This window comes from Nyctereutes procyonoides, unplaced genomic scaffold (genome assembly GCF_905146905.1).
Source record: "Nyctereutes procyonoides isolate TBG_1078 unplaced genomic scaffold, NYPRO_anot_genome, whole genome shotgun sequence".
Lineage (NCBI taxonomy): Eukaryota > Metazoa > Chordata > Mammalia > Carnivora > Canidae > Nyctereutes > Nyctereutes procyonoides.
In genome coordinates, this window is record NW_026575047.1 from 22,807,879 (window position 1) to 22,832,518 (window position 24,640).

The 24,640-nt window shown below is 42.5% G+C and overlaps 1 protein-coding gene across 1 annotated transcript in view; it reads right to left on the reverse strand.

The window, feature by feature from the left end:
* Positions 1–10,867: 10,867 nt before the first annotated feature.
* CLNK (cytokine dependent hematopoietic cell linker) overlaps positions 10,868–24,640 on the reverse strand; it is an 82,398-nt gene continuing 68,625 nt past the window's right edge. Inside the window, exons 16-18 of the mRNA XM_055326168.1 lie at positions 23,055–23,132; positions 18,790–18,945; positions 10,868–11,014 (exon numbers count right to left, since the gene is read on the reverse strand). Of these exons, the coding sequence (XP_055182143.1) occupies positions 10,868–11,014; positions 18,790–18,945; positions 23,055–23,132 (381 nt within the window). The remainder of the gene's footprint in view (positions 11,015–18,789; positions 18,946–23,054; positions 23,133–24,640) is intronic.

The following is a 24,640-nucleotide window of genomic DNA, read 5'->3' on the forward strand; positions in this document are numbered from 1 at the left end:
GAATTTATCCATTTCTTTTAGGTTATTCAATTTGTTGATATATAATTGTCCATTGTAGTCTCTTATAATCTTTTTTATTTCTGCAGCATCAGTTGTAATGTCCTCTCCTTCATTTCTAATTTTAGTTATTTGGAACTTCTCCCTCCTTTTTTTTTTCATTTGCTAAGAGTTTATCAATTTTTTCATTAATTTTTTCTTTTGTTTTTCTATGCTCTGTTTTGTTGATCTCTCCTGTAATCTTTATCATTTTCCTTCTTTTAGCTTTTATTTTTATTTTTATTTTTATTTTGGTATTTTTAAGAAAGACCTTAATTTCTAAGAGCAGTTTTAAGTTTACCATAAAATTGGCAGGAAGGTACAGAGATTTCCCACATATGCGGAGCCTTCCTTGTTCTCAGCACCACTCACTAGGAAGGGATATTTGTGATCATCAGTGAACCTGCGTTGACCCAGCATAATCACCCAAAGTCCCAAAGTTTATCTGAGGGTTCACTCTTGGTGTTATATGTTTTGTGGGCTTGGAAAAATGTATAATGACATTTATCCATTATTGTAATAGCTTATGGAGTATGTTCACTGCCCCCCAAAAATCCTCTGTGCTCTGCCTGTTTATCTTTCTCTTCTCCCTATCCCTTCACCACTGATCTTTTATCATTATGATAGTTTTGCATTTTCCAGAATGTTATATAGTTGGTAGTAGGCAGCCTTTGAGGACTGGCTTCCTTCACTTTGCTGTTGTTCTTTTTCACTTTGTAATATGCCTTTTAGGTTCATCCATGTATTTTCACAGCTTGGTAGCTCATTTCCTTTTAGCGCTGAACACTATTCCATTGTCTGGATGTACCATAGTTCATTCATCAATTTACCTAGTGACAGGCATCTTGGTGGCTTTCAATTTTTTGGGGTATGAATAAAGCTGTTATAAACATCCACGTGCAGGTTTTTCTGCAGGTCTAAGTTTTCAACTCCTTTGAGTAAATACCGAGAAGTGTGATTGTCGGATCATGTGGTAAGAGTACGGGATCTGCAAAACTGCCTTCCTAAGTGGCTGTACTATTTTGCGTTCCCACTAGCAATACTGAGAAGCTCCGGTTGTTCCATATCCTTGCCAACAGTGGGCGTTGTCATTGTTCCAGGTTTTGGCCATTCTCCTAGGTGTGTAGTGGTATCTCATTTTTATTTGGTCTTTGCTGATGATTTTTGATGTGAAGCATTCCCTTTTCATATGTTTAGTTATCAGCTGTATGTCCTATTTGGCGAGATGTCTGTTAGGGTCTTTGGCCCATTTTAGTTGGGTTTTTTACTTTATTATTGTTGAGTTTTAAGAGTTCTTGCTATATTTTGGACAATAGTTCTTTATCAAATGCGTCCTTTGCAAATACTTTCTCCCAGTCTGTGGCTTGTCTTCTGGTTCTTTTGATAGTGTCTTCTCCTGCTAACTTTTGGTTTCGTTTGTTCTCTTCCTTCTTTCTTGAGGTGTGAAATTAGATTGTCGACTTGAGATCTCTTTTTTCTCCTTTTTAAATGTAATTGTTTGCTGCTGGAAACTTTTCTACTGCTTTTGTTTCCTCCTGTTAGTTTTTGTATGTTTATTTGTCTCTAGATATCTTCTCAATTTTCTAAATTTCTTGCGTTGCTAAAAACTTACATTGGTAAGATTTACATCTTACACATAGATTTGTTACTATTAATGAGGCAATATTGCTACATTGTTACTACCTAAAGTCCGTCCCCCATTTTGATTTCTTTATTTTTTACCTATTCTAATTTTTATGTCCCCAGATCCCATCTGGGATTCCTTACTGCATTTGTCTGACATGCCGCCTTAGGCTCCTCGAGATGGAACAGTTTCTCAGATTTTCCTTGTTTTTGATGACCTCAGCAGTTTTGTATACTGGACAGGTATTTTGTGGAATATTCCTCACTTTGGATTTGTCTGATATTTTTCTCATGATGAGATTATGGTTATAGGATTTTGAGAGGAAGACCACTGAGATAAAGGGCCATTCTCATCCCATCTTGTCAAGGGCACATACCATGAGCAGTAGTTATCACTGATAATGTAAAGTGTGATCATTATTATTAAATTTAAAAGGTAATGCTTTTTAGATTTCTCCACCGTAAGGTTAATCATTTTTCCTTTCTTTCCATCTAGTAGTCATTGGGAGCCAGTCTCTGTGCATAGCCCACACTTAGAAAGTAGGGAATTATGGTCCTCCTTCCTTTTTTTTTTTTTTTTAATTTTTTTTTAAATTTTTATTTATTTATGATAGTCACAGAGAGAGACAGAGGCAGAGACACAGGCAGAGGGAGAAGCAGGCTCCATGCACCGGGAGCCCGATGTGGGATTCGATCCTGGGTCTCCAGGATCGCGCCCTGGGCCAAAGGCAGGCGCCAAACCGCTGCGCCACCCAGGGATCCCATGGTCCTCCTTCCTGATAGTATAGTATCTATATAAATTATTCAGAATTCTTCTGTATGTGAATTATTTCTTTTGTCTGCCATTTGTTTATATCATTGTGGACTCGTAAATATTTATAGATACACTTGGTTATAATGCAATGCTATGTTTATTTTGTTGGCTTCTGTGTCCTTCGACTTACCTCTATAATTCCACAGTGGCTTTTGAGTATTTCCTTCCTTTTTGGCACTAGCAGATGCTCCAGGCTCATCATATATGTTCCCTGTTCCAGCCCTAAAATCAACCATTCCTCCAAGGAGCCTCGCTTCCTTTTTGTTTTTGGATATTGGTATTAAAAATCAAGTTCGGGGCCATTGGGCATGTTAATTGCCACTGGACTGTCATTGTTTCTAGTTCCTTGTGGACAGTCATTGACAGAGGACAGTGCCATTTCTTCCAGGTCCTCTAAATGGACAGAGCTTGGAAATGTATGTGTTATGCTGGGGCTTATACACATATTTGTAATTATTTCTATATTTACCTATATTTACGTATGTACCTATTTTTAGCAAAACATGAATTCATACTAATGTCTCCAACTATAATGCAGTGTCACATGGCTCATTCTGACCTTATCCCCTTGCTTATCTGGCATGTTGCATTCCAGGAGGAAGAATCTTGGCTCCTACCGCCTAGCGTCCATATACTATTGTGTTTAATCCCACTATGTATGTATACACATATCTGCAGGAGAAATGATTTTACCAGCTGGAGTACAATGCTATGTCTCATTCTTTTGTCTTTGGCCTTACAGTCTCCTCTCTGTTCCAAAACTATTTAGGTCAGCATCTTTTCTCCCCCCTGATTTGCCAATATTTTGTTAAGGATTTTTGTATCTATGTTTGTGAGGCATATTAATCTGTAAATTTATTTCTTTATATCATCTGTGTCAGGCTGTTTGGCTTATTTGTTTATTTATTTATGGCTGGGTTTGTGCCAGCCTTAAAGCTGGAAAGTATTCCCTCTTCATCTACCAAAAAGGTCTGTGAGTTTGGTATTATTGGTTTAAAATTTTTGAGGGATTGTCATGGTTTGGAGCTTTTGTGTGGGAAAGTTTCTCATTTCTTTTAAAGATGAAGTGCTCTTTAGATTTTCTATCTTATTGTAGTCTGACTGTGGAGTTGTGTGTTTCAACTTCATTGGAAGATAAAGGTGCTTCTGACATTCCTTTAATATCTTTTCAATGTCTGTAGGATCACCGTGTTTTCCTTTCTTTTATTCCTGGTTAGTAATTTGTATTTTCTTTTGCTTATGTGTTTATTTCAGCTATCTGTTTTCTAATTAATCTTTAAAGAAAGCCCAACATTTGGCTTAGTTGTTTTCTTTATTGTTTGTTTGCTTTTTTGATTTCTGATCTTATTTTATGATTTCCTTTTTTCTACTTACTTTGGTTTTAATTTATGCTTTCTTTATAGCTTGATTATGGGCCTTTCTTTCCTAATATAGTCATTTAAGACCTTTAAGGTATAAATGCTTTTATGAAATTGTTATATTTAAAGGATAGTTATACTCCTTAAATTTTGGGTATGTTGTGTTTCACTATCATCCATTTTGAAACGTTTTTAGATTTTTTTCTTTGACCATGGGTAATTTGTTTATTTTTTAAAATTTCTTTTTAATTTTTTTTGTTGGAGTTCAATTTGCCAACATATAGCATAACACTCAGTGCTCATCCCGCCAAGTGCCCCCCTCAGTGCCCATCACCCAGTCACCCCAACCCCCCGCCCACCTCCCTTTCCACTACCTGACCATGGGTAATTTAGAAGTGTGTTGTTGAATTTCCATATATTTGGAGATTTTGCTAGACATCTTATTATTTATTTCTAATTTAATTCTTCGGGGAACGTGGGCTTAGAGAATATACCATATTTTTCCAGTCCTTTGAAATTTATTTAGATTTGTTTTAGGTCCCAGAGATGATCCTTCTTGGTAAGTGTTCTTTGTAGACTAGACAGTAATGTGTACACTCTATTAGTTTTGTGAACTAGTCTGTAAATGACAATTAGGCCTGTTTGGTTGATGGTGTTCTTAAAATTTTTGTAGCTTTTTAAATTTTCACTCAGTATCTGAGAGATGTTCATTAAATTTCCAACTATCATTGTGAATTTGCTTGTTTCTTCCTTTTGGTGTTCTCTATTTTGGCTTCTGAATATTTCTTTCCATAGCATTCTATTCATATTCTATGGATTCAGTGTATGCTGTCTTAACTGTTCATATTTAAGAGTGAGGCATGGAAATGCTAGTTGGGACTTATTTGCCTACTGGTAGGACCTCAGTGTAGAATAATAGGGTGGGGGTCTGGCTCTTTGTTGGGCCCCAGCACACACTAGTGTTGGTAGCAGTATTACTCTGCTTTTGGGTTTAGGGCTGTGAGTCTATCTGCTCCGCCTGGAGCTTAAACCAAGTGTTTAAGCAGGGTGGTGGTTCTGGGGAGCCTGGGTGACTCAGTCAGTTGAGCACCTGACTCTTGATTTCAGCTCAGGTCATGATCTGAGAGTACTGGGTTTGAGTCTTAGGCTCTGTGCTCAACAGGGAGTCTTCTTGGGAGTCTCTCTCTCTCCCTCCTCCTCTGCCCCTCCTTCCACTTGTGTGCAAGTGTTCTCTTTCTCTCAAATAAGTAAGTCTTTAAAAAGGGGGGGTTGTGGTTCTAAACATTGGGAACTTCAGCTTAAACCCTGTTTTTCAGGTCAGCATATACTTCCCACTTTCAACAGGATCTTATATCCTAAGTCTCAATATTTTCTGGAAGTGTACTCTCAGGGTGAGGGACTCTATCTGCCTAAGCTGCTGATTCCCAGGGGAGGGGTGTTGATTATAACTGATTCTTATAATGACCATCCGTGGATCCCCTTTTTACCCCAAACCCTTTACTGGTATGTAAAGGTAACTAGTGACTCCAATTTCTGAGGCTTTTCAAATTTTTCTAAGGGGAACTAGCTTGTTCCTTGTTGAATTTCCTCTTAGCAGACTTACATTTTAGCTTTTTCTATTTTGTTAACTCTGTTACTATTTGTCCTTTTAATTTCCTTTACCCCGAATTTTGTTGATGTCTCTCTTCTTCTGCCATATTTTCTTCTATTTCTTTTATCACATATTCTTGACTTTTCAATTCCTCTGTTCGTATAGTGGAGTTTCCAGATACCAAGGTTAAGTTCATATTTAGCCATGTTTTAATTGGAATTCTTATTGCAGTGGGTCATACAGTTTATATTTTACTATTTTTAAATTGCTTCCCATGGTGCTGTACTGATTCACATTCCAGCTGGTAGTTGAGAATTTTTACTTCTTTACATCTTCACCAGGATATTATTTTGATATTATCTGAAATCTTTAATTTTGACCAATCTGATGGGTGGAAAGAGCTATATAAATGTTATTTTAATTACCATTACTGGGATCCCTGGGTGGCGCAGCGGTTTAGCGCCTGTCTTTGGCCCGGGGCGCGATCCTGGAGACCTGGGATCGAGTCCCACGTCGAGCTCCCAGTGCATGGAGCCTGCTTCTCCCTCTGCCTGTGTCTCTGCCTCTCTCTTTCTCTCTCTCTCTCTCTCTGACTATCATAAATAAAAAATAATAAAATAATTACCATTACTCTGGCTACTGTTGTGGGAGTACTATCAGATGATCCTGAAGCCCAGGCATGCTGGAGGAGGCTCCTGGGTAGCCGCCTTTGGCTTTCAGCAAGCCTGTCAATGAGCACAGAGGAATGGTTAGCTTTCATTTGCCCATTTTGCTTCCATCCCTGGGCAGACAGGAAGCTTGCTTGCCATTCTCATTGGGATTGCTCACTCTTTTAACCTCTTGCCTCTTTTTAAACATTCTCGCTAAATTATCCCTCATGTGGATTCATGCCCAGCTGTGGGAATGGGGACCAGAGGAGCCACGTTTCCATCTCCTGCTCTGCTCCATTAGGCTCCACATTGTTTGTCCTTGTAGATAGCTCCATTGCATGATGGCGTCTCTTGATATCCTATGTCAATCCGTCACAGTCCAGTTATGATAACAGGGCGGGACATCTTACAGGGCTAAGAGGCTTCTTTGTGTGTGGGAATTGCTTGTTTATATTCTTTGCTCATATTTCTATAAAGTTGTTTAAATGCCTTTGGACTTTGTCTAACTTTTGCAAACATTTAAAACTTTGGTGTAATGAATCTTTCAGTTTTTCCCTTTATGATTCATGTTTCCATGTGGTTTAGGAACACTTTTCATATCCCCAAATCATAAACATTATTAGAAGAAAACACAAGGCTCAATTTAAAGTTTTCTTTTCATTTTTAGCTATTTGATCTGTGGTGAATTTATTTTTGTATGTGATTTGATGTAGAGACATAATTTTATGTTTTTCCTATATGGTGAGCTAGTTTCCCCAGAACCACTTGATAAATCATCTGTCCTTTCCCCATGGATGCCAGTTCTGTTGTGTTCACATACTCCTTAACTAGGTAGTCATTGCTTGACTGGTGACAAGAATGGCCTGGAATAGAGCCTTAAAGATTAGAGCACTCAGAAATAGACTGACAAAGTACTTGTACCTCAAAAGCTTGGGTTCTAGGGGCATCCTTCAACTCTTTGCTTGAATCTCTCCCCTGGGCAGGTCTCCCTCACTGCATCCTCCCCAAACATCCATTTCTGCCTACCAATGCAATGGCGGCACAAGGGAGAACATTAGCAAATCTATTATTCTGTGTTACATGATTTTAATTACCTGTGTATCTTGCGTGCCAGACTCTTAGCCCTCAACCGCTGGGATTAGGTCTTTTTATCTTTATTCCCCAAATCTAGCTTGGGCTAATATTCATATGTCAAAAATTGTTCCAGAAATTTTGTCATAAGTTTATCCTATCACTTCAGAAGGACTTGAAGGCTAATAGGGCGTGAAATGAACAAAATTAAACTATTTTGAAATCCTTTCTTTAATACTCAGTTACAGAGATATTATGACATTTAATTATGTATTTGCTTTATTTTAACATGGCTGTAAATCATGAATGTTCAAAAGAAAGTGTGCTTAGCTGGAACAAACATTAGTATACAAAAATGGATACACAAATATAGCTAGTCGTAAATAATACAGACCATCTTATAAAAAATGTGTTTATGTGTACACACATGGAAATGGGCTAAATTTGACCATAGGGTAAAATTTGGTTCCTCTGTGGTCATCAACCTAGAAGATTTAACTGATTTGAGCTGTGACATGGTTATTCATATATCCACATCCTCTCCCACACACATATACCTAAGTAGGAGAATTTTCCATTAAGTAAATTTGGTAAAATTTAAAATTTTTCTGGTTCAGAACTTTTAAAAACCATCTCAAATAAGCTTCATCAAAATGTCTAATGTTGGCCTCACTGACAAGCACTCAGTGATAAGTGTTCAAATGAAAATACAGTAAAGAAGATTATCTTATTTATTGGGTACTTTCTGTCTACTTCTCCCACTTAATTAACCACTATAATTCCAACGTCCCCAAAAGTGCCTAGCAATATATGCATACACAAACAAGTGCTCATAGCAAGATAACTATTAAAGATGAGGAAGATATAAATTGATCCATAATGATAGTTATTTAGCCAACAAGAAATGTCTTGAACGTAATAGATGCTATAATCAGATAAAGCTAAGATTTCACTACTCTCTGGCAGCTAGGAGTCAAGTGATACTTTTCCATTGAAAATGAAATACTAGTTGAGAGATTAGACCCCTTTGGAATTTGGGCAAGCCAAACCCAAATCGTTGAACTTTTTCAGTTATAAAAAGCAGCTAGACACTGAATAGAATTGTGTCTGAAGGCATTGGTCCAGCTATGGCTGTGTCACCTTAAGATATAGGCCAAGGAGGCACAGTGTCTTCAGTTATACAGTGGATTCAGAATACTTGGCCTGCCTTCTCTTCAGAACTGTTGTGAGAATCAAGTACAATTAAAATTTGTGTATCCTTATTCTTTAGTAGTCTATGTATAAGCAATATGTCCGTATTACAGTCAACACTGAAAACCAGAGTCACTGTGGCAGGCATGGTGGTGGGTCACTCAGTTCTCCCTTGAGAGAACTTGCTAATCAGTGAGTTATTTGACAGCCTGCCGCTGCAGAATCTTCTGGATCTCCCATAGCATCCGAAGCTTGTATTTATCCAAGGCATCCTCTGGCAATGATTTACATGCTGTTGTAAGACCTAGCCATTTCTGTTTCACATTAGACTCTCTCTCATCTATGAGCAATCGTTGGTCTGGATCATATCAGTGGGCTGGCCAGGATGCTCCCAGAGCTGCATCTCTGCTGGATGGCTTTCCTACTCATGTCTCTCTCCTTCTTGCTCTCACAGGGTCCAGATCATATCCCAGCCTGAAGTCTCTCCCTACCTAGTCCTACTCTTTCCTCCCGTCCCATCTTTCTCTGGCATTACCTCTAACAAATGTTGACATTTCTAACTCCTGTTTTGGCACCTGAGTTCCAGAAGACCCAACTAACATGGTCCCTCCAACACAAATCTACATAGCAACCCCATCAATATTTTGAATGTTATCTTTCTTTCCAGAGATTTTAATTATGTATAAGTTTGGTGGGCTTTTAATTTTACCTCTTTTCCTCTTCCCATCATATCAGGCATTTATGAATAAAGCATTTTGAAAAGCATAAGCCTCATAAAATGTTAGACACCAGCTGATGCTCATCTGTTTTAACAACAGCAGTGTTTGAGGAGACTAAGATGACTCGAGCACACAGTGTTGAATGGCTCAAACAAGCCAATCAGAGTTCTCAGGCATCTCCCAATAGCTTTGTAGGGGGAGGGTGAGGGTCAGATTCTTTCTGCACGTGAGCAGTGGCCTCTGCTGTCTCTTTCCATGCCAGCCTAGGTTTGCCAAAGTCCAGCTGAGAGTGATCAGCAACCATAAAGCCTTCAGCTCTGAACAGTGTGCTCTGTAGTAGCCAAGCCTCAGTTTAGACACACTCACCCCTTAGTTCATATGTTATCCTGGGCAGGTGCGCTTGAAGGGAGGCTCAGTGGGGGATCAGGAATGCTAACCGACAAAGAGCTTTTCATCAGGTGCTCCTGATCTGCCTTAGAGGTATAACTTTCCACCGACCTTGTGAAAGCAGAATCTGTGCAACTGTCTAGTTGATAGGTAGGTGCTCAGAGCTCCTCTCAGACCACTTCTTGGCTGCCATTTTAGATGAGATAAGCCTAAGCATTGTTTCCATTCTCTTTCTTTCTGATTCTATTTTGATTTTATTTCCTCCTTAAAGCTACTATTGTATAAATATTCCATAAATTTCATGTGTAAGCTTTGGTAACATTTGAGGTCATTATGTAGATTGACTTCAACCAGGAACCCCGCCCCCCCTTTTTAAAAACCTACTCCACTAAAGAGTTTATTTATTTTTATATTTTAACACAGGCAAATCTGTATTTCAAACCACCCATGGTTTCAAATGGTTTCTCTCTCTTCAGTTTAGCTTTTGAACTTGATTGTAAAATTCTGCAGGAATATACCTGGGAAAGTGTGCTTGGTTGGGGCCAGGCAAAATAGATAAAGATGTGGACTCTTTTACACAGAGTGAGATCAGTATCTTTGAGCCTCTTAGTCCTCATTTGTATTGTAAAATAGAGTAAGATTCTCTTAGCTTTAGGAGGTGACGGCACCAGGAGGCATGCAGTATTCTTCAAAGTAGCACTAATCTGAGGACAGTCCTCTTCCTTTGAAGGGAGGTCCACAATTGGAATTAAAACAAAAAAATTCACTCAGACTTAGGCTTACTCCCTTACTATATATCTAGTAATTCCATTTGTCTTAAAGCCACTAGAAAAAGAGTCCTGGAGACTGGGCCTGTGGCCCTTTTACACTAGTGCAAAAGCATTTCTGTGTTATAGGTAATATTTGCAAATACTCTTATTTTCTGCTACATTCCTTCCCTACAGTTGCATTTCCAGGATTACACATAAAATAAAGCTTATATTCAGCAACATCTTTAGCATAAGGAATCTCAAAAAACATACCTTCACAGGTCCTACCACTTCTGAAAGAAAGGCAGGACCAGGTTTTATAAAGAGCATAGATTCAGAAGTCTCACATAGATTTGTCCCGTGCTAGCTGCAAACATTTAAGCAAAGCTTCTTGTCACCTTTCTTTCTCATCTGGAATATAAGTATGACGACCATGTTTATAGTTTTCTCTTTATAGGATATTTTTTAAGAGCCAGCTTTTATTTTTGCTTCTTATCAATATTTTTTCTGTAGTTTGAGCTTTAAACAGAGATTGATTTTCCAATTTCCATCATAGAATGTTTTTCTTTTCTCCAAAGTCAAAGAAGTGATCCCTTGAAGCCACAGAAAATCATCTTTTGAAATAAATGAAAAGTGGGTAGAGGTATTGGATCCACTGAACTGAAAACAATACCCAGGCTACCAAGGTGAGAAGCACCTGCTGAGGGGGAGGGGCTGAGTCAGGTAGCATTGCTCCTTGTGGATTCCAGTTTTGTCTTTCCCATCAATTAGTATGATGGGAAAATACTTGTAGTGTTCGATGATGTCTTCTACTGAATTAAACTTCTGAAACGAAGAAAAGAAAGTTAATGAAAATTTAAATATCTTTTGTGTCTGTGGGTTAAAGCACAGAATAAGATGCTTCGTTTCCTTAGGGAAGAAATTAACTCATTTAACTTTTTTTGTGTGTGTGAAGGTATGTCAGAAAGCGATTAAAAAAAAAATGTGGAAAACCAGCTCTCGAAGGATGTGTGAGAAAGAAGTTAGCAAGGAAGAGTAAGGTGCTTGGGGAGACCACTCAATCTTCACCTAGTAAACTGGTGGGAAGACCTGCAGAGAGCCCCCCTCCTGGAAACCCCTGTGTTTCAGTGAATCCTGGGGGTAATCAGAAGGAGCAGAGCCAGCCACAGTGCCAATGTCGCTTCCTTGCCTGGGTTTCTTGTGAGATAATGAGGTGACAGCAGATCTTTACTCTTTTTGTGTTTCTGGAGATATGCAGATGAAGGGCTGTGGCAAACTGAATAGACAGATTATTTCAAGTTTGGGGAATCAGGATGTGCTTTGCTGAAGATGCAGACTTGAAATGGGCTATACCTTCTGGGTGATTCTGGATAAAGGGACAAGAGGGTTTGAGGATTCTAAAAGCAGAGGAAGAAGCATGAACAAAGGCAGGTGTTGAAGACATGAGGACACAGATGGTGGTGATTCTGATGAGCTGAGTTTGGGTGTATCCTCAAAGGAAGAGGATGACTATAAGTAGGAAGAGCTTGATCCTCCTCGGCCGCAACCCCGTGAGGTGAGAAGGGCACGTGGAATGGCCTCATGGAAGAGCTAAGGAAACTGCAGCTCAAAAACGTGGCCTGATCTGCTTGGGTCACACAGCCAGTGGTCCAGGACCAGGAATGGAACCTAGTTCTTTTGGATATGAGTCATCTGCCCTTTCTCTCATACAACTTGGCCTATGGCTTGTGACCCTGGATTCCAACAGACCAGGACAGAGACGACACAGCCTGAAGGGGAGGGACTTCAGTGGGATGACTCTGATGCTGCCAGCACATGTTTGCAGGCCTTCGGGGTATCCAGCAGGGAGTGGGATTGTCACGGTGCCTGTCCTTGTGGAGATTGCATTCTGGAGGGGGCAGACAGAAGATAACTCCCTGTACAAAGAGGTCATTTCATTTAGGTATAACATGCTCTGTAAAGAATGTACTTGGGACTCAGGAGCATCACCAGGCCTCCTGGAGAGCTTCCCTCGGGGGCTGCATGTGGCCACTGGGAGGGAACTCATTTTCCTCAGGGGCACACAGTGCTAGTGACCTGTAACCGCCATGGCTGTCCCCTCCTTCCCACCACCTGTGGAGGGTGTGAAGCATAATGAGGTATCACACTGGAGGAAAGACTGGGATATAGTCCACAAGCTTCTCAGCTATTCCCACCCAAGCTCATCTGACTTGGCTTCTGGCTTTCCTTTTTTTCTTTTCTTTCCTTTTATTTTCTCTCTTACTTTTGTTTAAAGATTTTATTTATTCATGAGAGACACAGATAGGGAGGCAGAGACATAGGCAGAGGGAGAAATAGGCTAGGGAGCTTCCCTACAGGGAGCCCGAAGTGGGACTTGATCCCAGGACCTGGGATCATGACCTGAGCCAAAGGCAGATGCTCAACCACTGAGCCACCCAGGTGCCCCAGCTTCTGTCTTTTCACACTAAAACAGTCCTGATTAAATCTGTGGCTTGCCCATCTGCACCTGCTACTGGATCTGATTTTAGTGAGATAACCTATCTGTCCACTCCTCACAGGTATACAATAAACACTAGGTCTGACCTGATGCTAAGGTAAGGTGGTTTCCTGGTTGTGCCATGGGGAATGCAAGGGTTACAGAAGTCTGATGTGAAGGGGCTATGGGGACCATGTGCCTGAGTTCCAAACTCGGTACTCCCACTCAAGAGCTGTGTGACCTTGGTTAGTTTCTCTTACTCCCTGTTTCAGTTTCTCTGTCTACGAACAGTAATGGTAAGTCATATCAGGACCTACCTCTGACAGCCATTGTGAGGATTAATTGAACTAACACATATTCCCCATTTAGAAGAGAGCTTGGTATACAGTGAGTGCTCAATAAATGTTGTCATGACTATGACTTCATCCCTTGTGGGTTTGCCAAGAACGTGAACAAAGAACAATGAGATCACTGGAGAAGTTTATAGACTATTATTGTCCACCTTCAGGAAGGCCCCCCCTTTTTTTTTTGGTATTTTCATCTCCAGTCATAAACGGAGTTTTCTTCCTCTTTCTTCATATTCAACAAAACTAAAAGTAAGTGATGAAAAGAAACTTCTCATGTGGAACTCTTTTCCAAAATTGGTTAACCCATGTGGCACAAAGGAAAGCCTCTTCCTTGATACTCATCTTCAGAGGAAAAATGCCTGCTTTTTGTTCTCATTCCTGTTATTGTTAGGATGGTCTTGAAATAATGATTTCAATATTAATTGTTTTAATAACCGACTACATGGATGCCATTTTACACAAAATTGTAATTTTAGTAAGTGGTAGGAAGCAAGCAAAGCAGGAGCAATAAATCAGGCTGTCATTTCTTATTATTTCCTTCTAGTGATAGGCCCATAACTGATATATTACCCTAAAGAAACTTTTAAAAAATATTATAATTAAGCTCTTATTTTTATGTTAAATGATTTTTCCAGGAGGGCAGCAAATGTCATCCTGTTGTTAGATCTTAAAATTTCTTTAAATCTTTTGTGTTTGTTTGCCTTATGTACCAACTGTAGGCAATGGTTCACGGACAGAAGGGTAAAGAAATCTGTTTGGGACTGCCCAGAGCAGTGAAAGAAGAAAAGAGAGAAGCTGATAGAAGAAATGAAAAGCTATAAGCTCATGGATTCATTGTTTATCTCTGCCTAATAGTCTTTAAAGTTTGATTTATCCAGTAAACATCTATTATAATTTTCAGTCATTTATCATAACCATTTGCAAGACAAGGGCAGGTCTGATGATTGAAACTGCTCCTTTCTATGAGCTTTCACAGAAACGTTAACAGATGTGATATCTGAACTCAGATGCAGGTTAATGTCTGGCATCCAGTGAAGCTCTGAGGGTTACTAATGGCAGGTGCTTCTCTCTCTCTCTCATTTTTTTTTTAAGATTTTATTTATTTATTCATGAGAGACACACACAGAGAGAAGCAGAGACACAGGCAGAGGGAGAAGCAGACTCCATGCAGGGAGCCCGACGTGGGACTCGATCCTGGGTTTCCAGGATCATGCCCCAGGCCGAAGGCGGCGCTAAACCGCTGAGCCACCCGGGCTGCCTCGGCAGGTGCTTCTCTTGCCAGGCTTGGTGTTCTAGCAGTTGCTAAATATTTCCAGTCTCACACCTGCTTAGGGTGCATGCATAGATAGGTACAGATGGAGCAGGGTTGCCCCTAGATGGCAGGGATTCTGTGTCCTCAGAATGGAGCATTAAGTCTAGCATAGTGTAAGCATAAAATTAATGCTTGGAAAATAACTGAGCAGAAGGATAGAGTGGGCTGAAAGGTGGTCCCTGAGAGATAGGTCATGTCCTAATCCCGGGAATCTGTGTTACCTTATATATCAAAAGACTGTATATTACTTCACATGACAGAAGATGGAATAAATCGAGGGTCATTGTAGGAGGAGCGAATCCTGGGTTATCCCTAAAAGCCATCATGTGTTGCCTTACTAGATAGAAGCACAGGGTGACTCATTCAGAGAACAGGGAGATTTTGGTGCAGAGGTAGAGATGAGGATGATGTGACCCACAAGCCAGAGAGCCACCAGAAGCTGAAAGGGACAAGGAAAGATCCTCCCTTGGTGTCTAGAAGCCTTGCTGATACTTTAACTTCAGATGTCTGGCTGCCAGCACCACAAGTGAAGGCATTTCTGATGAAGCCACCACGTTTGTGGTGCTTTGTTATGGACCCCAGGGAATAAAGACACCGGGTCTTTCCTAAATCTGAATTCAGACATGAGTTTCTAGCCATGTGGCTAACAGGATGACCCAAATACCTAAATATGCGGCAAAATGGACCTTCCCAGGCTTATTCTTGGCAGATGTGTGTGGGTTTGCTTGCCTTCTGTGCTTGGGGAGGTGTGCTGGCATGCTTGCCTTCCAAGGCGCTTGCAACCCCTATGTCCCGGGGAGAGCTGCGCCTCACTTGGGCCTGGGTAACAAACCTGATGCACAGGCTCTCAGCAATCACTTACAGTGGAAACCCTTACTCACTGTGCACCTGCCTCTATGTGTCTGAACCTCTACGTGGCTGTGTTGACATCCCCTCATCTGACACATAATGACTCCCCTGAGATGGGTGTCGCTGCGTTGGATGTATGGTTAAATTCTGAAGTTTGTGAGGCAGCCAAAAAAGCCACACAAAACCAAAATTATCCTTGACAACCCTGTATCTCATTACCTTTCTCTGCAGAGTCAAACTAAGACGCTATTTCTTTATTCAAGCCCCAGATAAAGTAGCTAGTGCTGGCTTGCTCTCAACAGAGCTGTACTGTATCAAATTCTTTCTCCCTTTTGTAAAGCTGGGAACGTCTCCCCCAGCAAGGCAGGGGCTCCCCTGCATTGTGAGGGGCAGGAGCAAGCTGAGAACAAGCTAGACCATCCCAGCCTTGCACCAGCAGCCGGCTCCTTGGGTGGACAGGCAGGAAAGTGTACAGCTCTAAAGTATAAAGTATAAGTTCTCATGCAGTGCCTGGTGCACTTCACGAAAGTGTTAACACTCCTTCATCCCACGTTCTGGCCTGTTTTCAAGCAGGCTGGGGATTGTTTGCATTTGGTCATGATGTTATCTGAGACCATACAAGTATTTTTGCAGAGTGAAAAATGAAGCCCAGCCTTGCCGTGTACCTGCTGTGACTGGGGGGCCCATTACTTAGCATTTGTGTCTCAGTGTCACTGTCTATTAAATGGAAATATTAGTGGCACCGATGTCACTGGGTTGCTAGGAGGGTGAAATCGATCAAGTTAATTTAGTAATTGTTAACTGCACAGGACAGGTCCCATGCACAGCAAACATGCAAGTGTTAAATAGCAGGAAAAAGGAGACTTGCTTGGGGGAATAATGCATGGGAGGAGAACATTCTGGAATAACCCAAAAAGGGTTTTCTTAAAATAGGCGTTTGAATCCTTAAGGGATCCTTGGTGGTAATAATTAGAGCAGCTCACCTGGAAGCTGATGGTCTAATCTTGGCTGTCACAGATGGCAAGTGCCTCCCTGCTGAGGCAGGGAACTGGCTGACAATCTGATTAAATGCTGTTCAGATGGCATCCCAGAGTAAGAGTCGCTGTTTCCTCTTTTGTGGGCAGACCAAAGTGTGGCATGCTAAGGGAAAAGCTGTGACCCCTTTAGGTCTGTAGGAGTTGGTAAAAGGGCTCCATAATGCATCCTTTCCAGAGGTTTTTGAGGTCCAGGAGAGAGTAAATGATACAGCAGCTGGCAGAGGCCATGCATGTCAGGGCACATGGTTTCCACTTGTGTGTGTCCCGAGCATTTAAAAGTCATATACGGGGGCACCTGGGTGGCTCAGTGGTTGAGCATCTGCCTTTGGCTCAGATCGTGATCCCAAGGTCCTGGGAGCCAGCCCCGCATCAGGCTCTCTGCAGGGAGCCTGCTCCTCCCTCTGCCTATGTCTCTGCCTCTCTTTCTCTTGTGTCTCTCATGAAAAACTAAATAAAATCTTTTTTTTTTTTAAAGTCATATGCAGCTTTTTTCTTTAAGAACGTGGGAAATTCTATGAGCTGGAGGAAGCTAGAGCAGGATAGAGGAGCACGGAGCTTCCATCCACTAACCAGAGGCATCTAGTGCAGGGGAACTATACCCCAGTTATTGCAACGACTCGAGTAAGAATGAAAAGATAATAACTCACATTTTCTGTGGCCTGGCTAAGTCCCCGGCTGGCTCAGAGTGTTTTACATTCTGCGAAGTCGCTAATCCTCAACACAAAAGGGAAAATTGGCTCCTTCTCTCTAGCCTCGCTGTAATACTCCCTTATTGTGGCTCTATTTAGCCGATTTCTGTATTAATCTATCCATCCTCTCGTGCTCTCATGGATGCCCAAACTTTCCCAGGCTCTGGCAGAGGCTGGTGCGGAGTGCACGTCTCCAGTCACGTGTGATTCTCAGAAGGGGCTCCAGGTCCAACACGGGTTTTCAGCCGGAGTCCTCACACACCTGCTGATGGGATGCTCATGTGGGCGCCCACCTGAGGTGCTTTGGCAGCCCTGGCCATGATCTCCATCTTGATCTCTACTTAAGGACAGTAGGTAGTTGTGTGAAGGTTCTGGTTTCACACAGTATTTGTTTTCTCAGACCTCGTAACAAAGTACCACAGTGGGGCGAAGTGAGGGCGCCTAGACAGACCACAGTCCTGGAGCCTGGAAGTCTAGGATCAAGGTGTCAGCACACTTGGTTCCTTCGGAGGCCTCCCTTCTGGTATGTAGATGGCTGTGCTGTTCACTTTACATCTCTGTGTATCTGTAATCTCCTCTTCTTACAGAGACACCAGACACAGTGGGTCCGGGCCCCCATGCCTGTGACCTCATTTTACCTTAATCCCTTCTTTAAAGGCCCTTGCTCCATATACAGTCTTATCCAGAGGTACTAGGTGTTAGGGCTTCACCATATGAATTTGGGAGGGGGGGGGACACTGTTCAGCCCATAATGTAGACCAATGGATAAAATTGAGGTCTGGAGGGACTGTGGCTCAGTGGTTGAGCATCTGCCTTTGGCTCAGGTCGTGATTCCAGGGTCCTGGGATCAAGTCCCACATTGGGCTCATCACAGGGAGCTACTTCTCCCTCTGCCTATGTCTCTGCCTCTCTCTCTGTGTCCCTCATGAGTGAATAAATAAAATCTTTAAAAAAAATTGAGGTCTGGAGATGCTAAATGAGAATTACTAAATTAAAGAAATCTAGACAAGAAAAGAACATTACATTTGAAGAAACTAAAGCCCGGAGAAGCAGTGGGCCTGACCTCACTGCTTAGACTTAGTAAATGTGATGCAGAACTTGAACCCTGTGCTTCCCTTCCACTCCTCTCCCTACCTTCCTTCTGAGAAGTTGAAAGAGTAGCTTGTCCTCACCCTCTCATGACTTGTGTGTCTCTAGTCCATTTACATACTTTTCTGAGCCTCGGTTTCCCTACGTCTGAGGTCGGAGCAAGTGTTATGTCAAGGAGCTGTTGAGGGTTAGCGTGAGTTGGTGCAGACAGACCGGGCCTACTGTAAGCACATTCAGTGGAAATCAGCCTCCTTCCTCCTTTGTCTTCGGTTATTCACAAATGCCTTGATTGATTCTCTGACCCTAGCGGCCTCTCAGTGGATCTGTACTGAGGGGGGGCACGCTCAGCGTGGCACTGAATGCTGTGGTTAAGCTCACATTCAATTTAGAGACACAAACCTAAGGGTTCCTAGTGCCAGCAGGTGTTGGGAGGAATGCCTGCCGTGGGAGTGTGGCATGGGGGTGGGGCAGGAAAGCGGGGCTTTGGGGGCAACCTCCAGGGAGGCAGAACTGGCCTGTGTCCTGTGGAATGACTGTCCTGTAACAGCAGAGCAGTGTGGAGGGTACAGGGGATGCTGAGGATGGGCTGGGCCCCCGTGGGCTGAAGCGTAATAAGGTGCGGGTGGCAGGGGGAATGCTTGTAGAAGGGGTTGGGAGGGATTTAGTCTCTGCCGCAGGGGTGGCCTCTTTTGTCCTACCCCAGCAGTAGAGGGGAGATGCCTGGTGCCTTGGCCAGCATCCCCCAGCTTATCCCCTTGCTGTTTTTGGTCTGGAGAAGGGAAGCTGTTGGGCTGTACCCACCTCATCTCCCCTCAGTCCTGTCCCCAGGGCAAACTGCTGATTCTTCTCCAGGAAACGGATTTTCACATTGTAGACTTTGTTCCCGTAAAACACCACCAACACGTAGGGTTCTGCCCTGGATTTCGTGGAACAGTCTCGGACCAAGAAAGTGCCGTCCTGCAGCAGAAGGAAGAATGGTGTGTTCTCAGGCATGCCAGCATCCCACCCTGGACAACGCTGGCAATAGTGACACTTGCATGTACCAGGTTCCCACATGGCTTTCTTTTTGGCAAACCAGTTTTGTACAATTTAATTTAGTGAGTGTCAGTGTGTGTAAGGGTTCTTGCTACTTTCTGGAAAGTATACATGACACCATTACATGTCCCTTCTTCTGAATTTTCCACAAACCCCACTGTCCTCAGTGTCATGCCTACAGCTTTAGCATCATGTTTGTGGATAAATGCTCCAGCCTGTCTTGTGGTTTTGTTTCCCCGCATCCTGGCTCCAGCCAAGCCACTGTTTCCCAAAGGCACCATCTTGCTTTTGGACTCTCAGCTTTCACATGAAACAGGCCACCTCATCTGCAGGGTGTAGTCCTCCATCTCCCCTGCTGGGGGTGCCTCCTGCACCTGCCCATCCTGTTCTGTCTGATGCTCAGGTGTTAATCTAGAGACCATGCGAGCCACTGCAGGCTTTAGCAGGAGAGGCTTTTAGCGTGATACCCGGGGCGTCTGAGAGGGATGTTAATATAGGGCTAGGGTCCCCCAAAAGACCTGGGGCTTCAGTCATTGGTAGCAGCACGAGTAGACATGGGAGTGAGGGGATAACATAGCCTCAGGTGAGCGGAAGGAAGGTGTAGCGGAAGAAAGAGGAGACAGCAAAAGGATTAAGCAGGAAACACAGAAGCTTCAGTGTGATGGGAGCCAAGGGAGAAGATGGAGGGTCTCTAAGAGAAGGCCAACAGTGTGAGATGGCTTGAGGGCTGTGAATAGGCAAGACCCCGTGTGGTCCAGCCCACCCCAGTGGAATAGCTCAGGCTGGATGTCTGCTCATAAACAGCTAGGAAATTAAGCGATTCTCCTGAATAGAAGCACACCTGCAAGGCTGGTTTTGTGGCTATATTGTGCCTTTTATATGATGAAAAAATGCTGAAAAATCTGTAACTGTAGTTGCATAGATTCTTGTGTAGATGGTTATAAATGACCTATTAGAATAGATCTAATTAGATGTGTGCAGGACTTACTATTTTTTGTAGATAGGTATTATGTATAATTTATAATTGTTACATATAATTGTCTCCATATAGACTATATTTTATATCTATATATCACTATATAACTATTATGTATAACTAATATGTATAGTTATAGGTACAGATAATGGTTTTAATACTGTATAATAATACTATAAGTTTATAAATAATACTAAGAAACTGTAATGAAGTGATAATTCTGGTAACTAAGGTTTATTGAGACTTGCTCTCCACATGCTAAGCATTTTAGGGGTGCCTGGTTGGCTCAGCCAGTTAAGCATCTGCGTTCAGCTCAACTCATGATATTAGGGCCTTGGATGGAGCCCTGCATCAGGCTTCCTGCTGAACGAGGAGTCTGCTTCTCCCTCTGCCTGTCCCTCCTGCCTTTGTGCTTGCTTTCTCTCTCAAATAAATAAAATATTAAAAAAAATGATGCTAAGCATTATACATACATTACTTCATGTGATATTTACAAAAAAATTGAGAAGTTATTTTATCCTCATTTTACAGGTAAGGGTCAAATTGCTTAAATGAATCCACTAACACATCATGGCTAACTAGTAGATTACCTAAAAGTCAAGCCCAAGTACAGCTTTTAAATGTATCAGCCTCCAAGTACATAAAGGATTGAGGAATTTTCTGGAATGTGTTCTACTTAAAACATTCAGCCGTAATTGAAATCTTAAGATTCAAGCACAGAACATTGCCCGAGATTTGAAAGGGAGAGGACACCAAGACACGGAACCAATTTTTGGTTTTATCATCTTAACCTCTGCAATGAGTTTGTCACCACGAATCTGGGCAATCCTACTATTTAAATTATCTCTTATTAATTGGAAACATGTTTTGACAAAATGGAGACAAACAGAATAGGAAAATATGAAGTCATGCAACTGAGATGCTGTTTTCTTAGTGCTTTTGTGGGAGGTAGAGAAATAGGCACAAAGAAGGGGGGCGAAATGAGCCTTGATCGAGTGCCCAAATGTTGTTGGAAGGACATTATGTGATGTATACATTGCTCTTCTAGCACCACCGACACAGCAGTTCCTGGAAGCAGGTCTTCTATGACTAATTTTTCTGTAGGAAAACAGGCTCAGAGAGTGCGGTGGTTCATTGGGTACTGATTAGCCAGGAGCAGGAGGTAGGGTTGGCAATGGCACCCTGCTCTCCCATTTACCCTGCAGAGATCAGCGAAGGTGGGATTCCCTGGGGAGGGGAAAGGGAGGGTCCTGTATGCAAGGCATCACCTAGCCACTTACGACTCCCCACTGGAATGCAGAGAACTCTAATGGCTACTGGAGGCAGTTGTGGTTTTGTGACAAGAACACTGATCTCGAATAACGACCGGTCCTGCCACTTTTTCCACTTTATGACTGAGACCTCGATTGAGCCTCAGATTCCTCATCTAGAAAATGAGATCATTCTGTTGATGCCTAATATGTTCAAGATGCTCTGTTAACTCTATTAATTTTCTATTGCTAGAAGAAACTACTATGGACTTTGTGGACTAAAATACAAATATATTCAATAGTTCTGGAGGTTGAATTTTGATATGGGTTTGACCCAGCTAAAGTCGAGGGGTCACAGGGCTGGGTTCCTTCTGGAGGCTCTTGGGAAGAATGCATTTCCTTGCCTTCTTTGGCTTCCAGAGGCTGTCAGCGGTCTTTGACTTAGAGCCCCCTTGTCCAACTGACATTTCTGCCTTGCTCTTATAAGGATTCTTGTGATTGCACTGAATTCACTTAGATATTATAATACTGTCCCCATCTCAAGATTTTTTTTTTTTAAGAATTTTTTTTATTTGAGAGACAGAACCAGTGGGGGGCACAGAAGGAGAGGACACTGTGGCATCTCAAGATTCTTAATCTAATCACGTCTGCAAAGTCCTTTTTCTAAGTAAGATGGTGTATTCACAGGTTCTAGGGATTAGAATGTGAGGCTTCTTGTTAGGGGGCATTATTCTTTTTTTTTTTTAGGGGGCATTATTCTATTTACCCTACCATTATTCTATTTATTAAATTTCATAATAACAATTCTGACAGCTACATTTTATTAAAATTCATTGGAGACCTATCATTTATTCACTCATTTACTAATTAACTAACTCATCCATTTTTGTATTTCCTCATTCAACAATAAACATTGCCCTGGTTAGTTGAGAGGCTTTGATGCTCAACCGTCTTGAGAACCTTTCTATCACTTCTGAGATATTTCTCACAACCTAGTAGAGCTTCCTGCCCACAGTAGAATAGTTACTTAGTAACTTTGCTATTTGTGATAATGGTTCTAGTAATCATTTGCTCTGATCACAAGTGTTTCAGTTCTTTTCTCCTTTTGGTCAAATGGTAGGTTTGTCCTTCCCCATCCCCTTGGAGATGAGGCCTGGCCATTTAAATTGCTTTGGCCAATGAAATGTTAGCACAGATGAGTGTTACTTTTGAGAGGATGTGCTAAGAGCTGGCGTGTGATTTGCGTGAGCACGTGTGGAGACACAGCCCTCACCAGCCTAGGTCTATGCTCCCAAACCTTTCTAGCACATGGAGCACAAGCAAGAAAGTTTTGCTATGCTAAGCAACTGAGATCTTGGGTAGTTACTAGGATAACCTATCATTTCCTGACTGTGAGCACATTCATGATCCCTGCACCTTTCCTGAAGACAGGAGACATAAAGACGCCCCTGTACTTTGGGCAGGCCTTGAGTGATGAGATGCACTTGGGACCAAGCAGAAGGTCATTGTGACCTCCATTCATACCGTAGCTTCCACATCTGATCTCCAAAATAGTTCCTTAGGGTTGATTTTACTGTTTTCATTTAACAAAGAAACCTAAGCTTAAAGATATTTTGGAATAAGAACACATGACTAATAATAAGTTCTCAGCCAAGTGCCCCTTTTAATGATCCCCCCCCCCCCAGCACTGAGAGATATAGGCTGGTGCGTAAAAGCACACTGATCAAGATGCTCTGGGACCTATGGGCAGAAAACCTGCAGATGGCTGCAGGCACGGTGAGATGGGCCCTCTAAGAAGGCATTACCTTGTTCTCCTTCCTTAATGCCTCTTCTACTGCCTGGCGACTGTGTTCTCCAATGTACCAGTCGTTGTTCTGGACGTCCTGCAGGGCGGGTCAATGATGAATATTTTAGGGTCAAAAAGAAGTACTAACGTTCATTAACAAAAGTGTACTTTTGTCCCACTAGGGTCAAACCACAGTTTGATTTATAGTAAACACGGAGTACAAACGTCCCATTCCTGGGTCTGGGAATGGACACAGAAAAAGTAATTGCAGCTAGGGGACTGTGAAACTGGCAGGACAGAGTCCATCTGTCATGGAAAGAAACCAGACATTTCACTCCCCGTCTATTGAGAAAGGTCCTTTGGCTCCACACTCAAAATGGGTAATAAACTCTCTACTGTCCATGCTTTCTGAATCTGCACCTGCTGAAGCTAAGGAGGGATGCATATTGTTTGTGGAGCCAGTGGGGCCTGAGTCCTTGTAAAACCAGCAGGGGAGGGAAAGGTGCAGATTGAGAGCATCTTTATAGCACGTCTGTGACATCACATGTCATGGAACTGGGATTCGAACCCTGGTCTGTCTGGCTTTCTCCCTGTACCATGATCCCTTATTATACCAACTGATTTATTTTTATTATAAAATCCATCATAACAAGGGTGCCTGGGTGGCTCAGTCGGTTAGGCATCTGCCTTAGGCTCAGGTCATGATCCCAGGGTTCTGGGATTGAATCCCACACCGGGCTCCCTACTCAGCAGGGAATCTGCTTCTCCCCCTTCCCCATCCCCCTCCTCCCCTTAACTTGTGTGCATGCTCTCTCTCTCTCTCTCTCTCTCAAATAAATAAAATCTTAAAAAAAAATCCACCACAACAGAAGAAAGAGCCATCAGGGAGATGTACCATGGATCTGCAATTCCTTTACTGGATCCTAAGGATGATAACATTAAACTATCCCCTGTCTAAGTCCAACATCTCCAAGGCCATTCTTCATTCATTATCCCAGACCATCCCTGCAATAGTCCTGTGAGGTAGGCATGTCAGGACAGTGCAGGGACTCAGCATCTGTCACATGGTTGGCAAGAGAGCAGTTTTTTGTTCTCCATCCTCCCAGCACATACCTGATCCTTCTGTACAATGGGTACACTAGCTCCAGCCTAACTGCAAACTCACTGGCTGCCACCCTCTGGTGGTCAAAGGATGTGGGTCTGGCCAGCCAGATGGGCTTGCTGTTCTCTGGACGTGCATAGCTTCAGGGCTTGGCATGAGCCAGCCCTGTTGTCCGGACACCCTCCCATGCCTCATCCTTTCCTCTTGCCTGGCTCTGCCATTCTCTTCCATCGAGTGGGGGGTCAGAGTCACCTCTTATTTAACACCCCCTTTGGAGTACATACCTAGTCCTTACCCCCCGAGAGGGTCCAAGGGCAGGACCAGCTCTGCTCACTCTTGCAGAGCCTTGGAACAGGCTCCAGAAACAAAGGAGCCTCAGAGCCCCATCTCCTTCTGAAGTGGGAGCTCTTGGAGCTCAGAGTGGTCTACTGCTTCTGGAGGGTCTCAGATAGTCCAGGGGCTTGGCAGGGCTTAGTTGTGGTGCCTCTCATCTCTTCTAACTT